General features: G+C 42.0%; 1 protein-coding gene across 1 annotated transcript; it reads left to right on the top strand.

Annotated features, from left to right (window-relative positions):
- Nucleotides 1-376: 376 nt before the first annotated feature.
- Nucleotides 377-1,134, top strand: LOC138955854 (axoneme-associated protein mst101(3)-like). The gene is made up of 2 exons (XM_070327370.1): nucleotides 377-689; nucleotides 1,112-1,134. The coding sequence occupies exons 1-2, from the start codon at nucleotides 377-379 to the stop codon at nucleotides 1,132-1,134; spliced, it is 336 nt and encodes a 111-aa protein (XP_070183471.1).
- Nucleotides 1,135-2,400: the final 1,266 nt, after the last annotated feature.

Below are 2,400 nucleotides of genomic sequence, written 5' to 3'. Positions count from 1 at the left end.
TTTTTGTTGTTGACTCTATTAAGTTTATTGTTTATTTTTGAGACTGGTTGTGTAAATAGTTAAGTAGAAAAAATTTAAGGATTGTTTTTTAAAAAGGCACAAGATTTCTTTTAGTTTAGTATTTTATGATACTCCTTTGTGTGTGTTTAGTATTGCGAGAAACTGGTGTATGATACAACTTTTTGATACTTAAAACAATTTTGTGAACTTGTGTTACTTGATCCATTGTATTACTTTGAGATTACTTTGATATTGTGACATTGTAAAGATGGCTGAGCATAGTGATACTGGTGGTAGCACATATGATCATTATTTGGCATTGGGAGAGAAGCATGGCTTAAAGGCAGAAGCTTTGTTTAAGTTTGCGCAGGATCATATGGATAGAGAAGAGAGAATTCAGGAAAGGGAAGCAAAGAAAGTAGCAGCTGAGGTTGAAGCAAAGAAAGTAGCAGCTGAGGTTGAGGCAAAGAAGATAGAAGCTGAGGTTGAAGCAAAGAAAGTTGAGGCTGAGACAAAAAGATTAGAAACTGAGGCTGAGACAAAAAGATTAGAAGTAGAGGCTGAGACAAAAAGATTAGAAATTGAGGCAAACAGGGATGCAAAAAGGCTAGAAGCAGATACTGAAGCGAGGAAAATGGATTTGGAGTTTAAGAAAGCAGAAGCGCAGCAAAGTACAGGTGGAAATGCAGGTGGGAGATCAGGTCCCAGCATTAGGCCCCAGTACCCAAAACTTCCCATGTTCAAGGAAGATAAAGATGACATTGACAGTTTCTTGTTCAGATTTGAAACGCATGCAAAGGCGAACAAATGGAATGATTCAGAGTGGGCTACATACTTATCAGCTTACCTGGAGGGTGGAGCGTTGTCTTTGTTTCATTCATTGTTTTCAACGGGTACTTTGTCGTATGAAGACTTGAAGAAAGAGTTGTTGAAGAAGTTTCAGTGCACTCGAGAGGGATTTCGGGAGAAATTTCGTAGTACGAAGCCAGAGGCTGATGAAAGTTTTGGCACGTACGTAACAAGGATGACGCATTTATTCAACCGTTGGTTGAGGTTGTCGGATATAGAAACCTCATATGAGGCATTGTTTGATTTTGTGTTGTGTGAACAGATTCTTACCAGTGTATGCACTGATTTGGCAGTCTTTTTGAAAGAACGTGATTGTAAAAAATTCAAAAGACATGATTGCTAGCGCAGAAATGTACAAATCAGCCCATCCAAATAAATGTTTGGCCAGAAAGAGTCAAGTAAATCCTTTGGGGACTGGGAATGTAGCGTTCAATCAGAATCGAGGATCAGGACAGTCTTACAATCGTGGTCAAGGTGATAGTGGCAGAAGACAGGATGGTATGAGCAGAAATACCAGGTTTCAAGGCAGAGGAGATGATCGTAGGCCGGGTAGAAGAGGATGGCAGCAAGGAAGTACTAGAGGTACAGGTACGGAACAGCAGAATCAGGACACATGTTACAGATGTGGGCAGTTTGGCCATTACGCTAGAGAATGTATTCAGGTAGCATATTCAGCGAAGTCGGTAGCGGATTGTCAGGACGCTGGAGTGTTGGTAAGCTCGGCGGCATTCGGGTCGTTGCCATTAGCGGAAGGTCTCGTTAATGGGAAGCAAGTTTCAGTACTGAGAGACACAGGAGCTAATGTAGCTGGGGTAAGGAAGTCGTTGGTCTTACCAAGCCAGTACATAAAGGGAGAGGTTCAAAAAGTGAAGGGTTTTAGTGGACGGATTGATTTGTATTCATTGGCGGAAGTGGTTGTCGATACCCCATATTTTCAGGGAAAGTTGAAATGTTGTGTGCTCACAGACCCAGTCGCTGACCTAGTGATAGGTAATCTTCGGGGTGTGGTACCCAGAGTAGATTTATTCCTTGGGAATACGCAGGGTGTTGGATTGTGTGCTGATGTAAGTCACAAGAAAATCACTGAAGAGGTGGTACTTGAGAAGGTCGTGTGTGGTACGAGTAGGGCAAAAGCCAAAAAGAAACTGGAGGATTTCCCGGTGCCATTGAAAAATGTGGTTACTCCTGATTTGTCGGTTAACGAGGAGGATCTGAAAAGTTTGCTGAGAGAAGATGAGACATTGGAAGAGGTGTTGAGTGTGTCACGAGAGGATAAGTATGCAGTTTGTGCAGAGAAAGTTGTTGATGTTGAGGAAGTAAGTAGTGGATATCGCGAAAGCATTTCACTGAGGTCTGACTGGGGCAGTCATGATGTTTTCCCAAGTAATTGTGAAGAGGCAAAGATTGCAGTGTTACCTCTGACTGACGAGAGGAAAACGTTGCCGTTACCTACGTTGCTTAAGGGGAAGGAAGAGAAAATCGGAGACATTGTTTTTGATCCTGGTTTGACAGATAGTCAAAAGGATGATATGGAACAGGTGTTTGGAAAGA

This window comes from Littorina saxatilis, unplaced genomic scaffold (assembly GCF_037325665.1).
Source record: "Littorina saxatilis isolate snail1 unplaced genomic scaffold, US_GU_Lsax_2.0 scaffold_640, whole genome shotgun sequence".
Taxonomy (NCBI): domain Eukaryota; kingdom Metazoa; phylum Mollusca; class Gastropoda; order Littorinimorpha; family Littorinidae; genus Littorina; species Littorina saxatilis.
Note: the sequence above shows the minus strand (reverse complement) of the source record. Positions and strands in the feature narration are given on the sequence as shown.

Excerpts from the sequence above, each read along its gene's own strand:
- LOC138955854 (XM_070327370.1), top strand. The coding sequence starts at position 377 with ATGGATAGAGAAGAGAGAATTCAGGAAAGGGAAGCAAAGAAAGTAGCA. Across the intron at positions 690-1,111 it reads AAGTACAGGTGGAAATGCAG|ATTCTTACCAGTGTATGCAC; the intron begins GTGGGAGATCAG and ends TTGTGTGAACAG.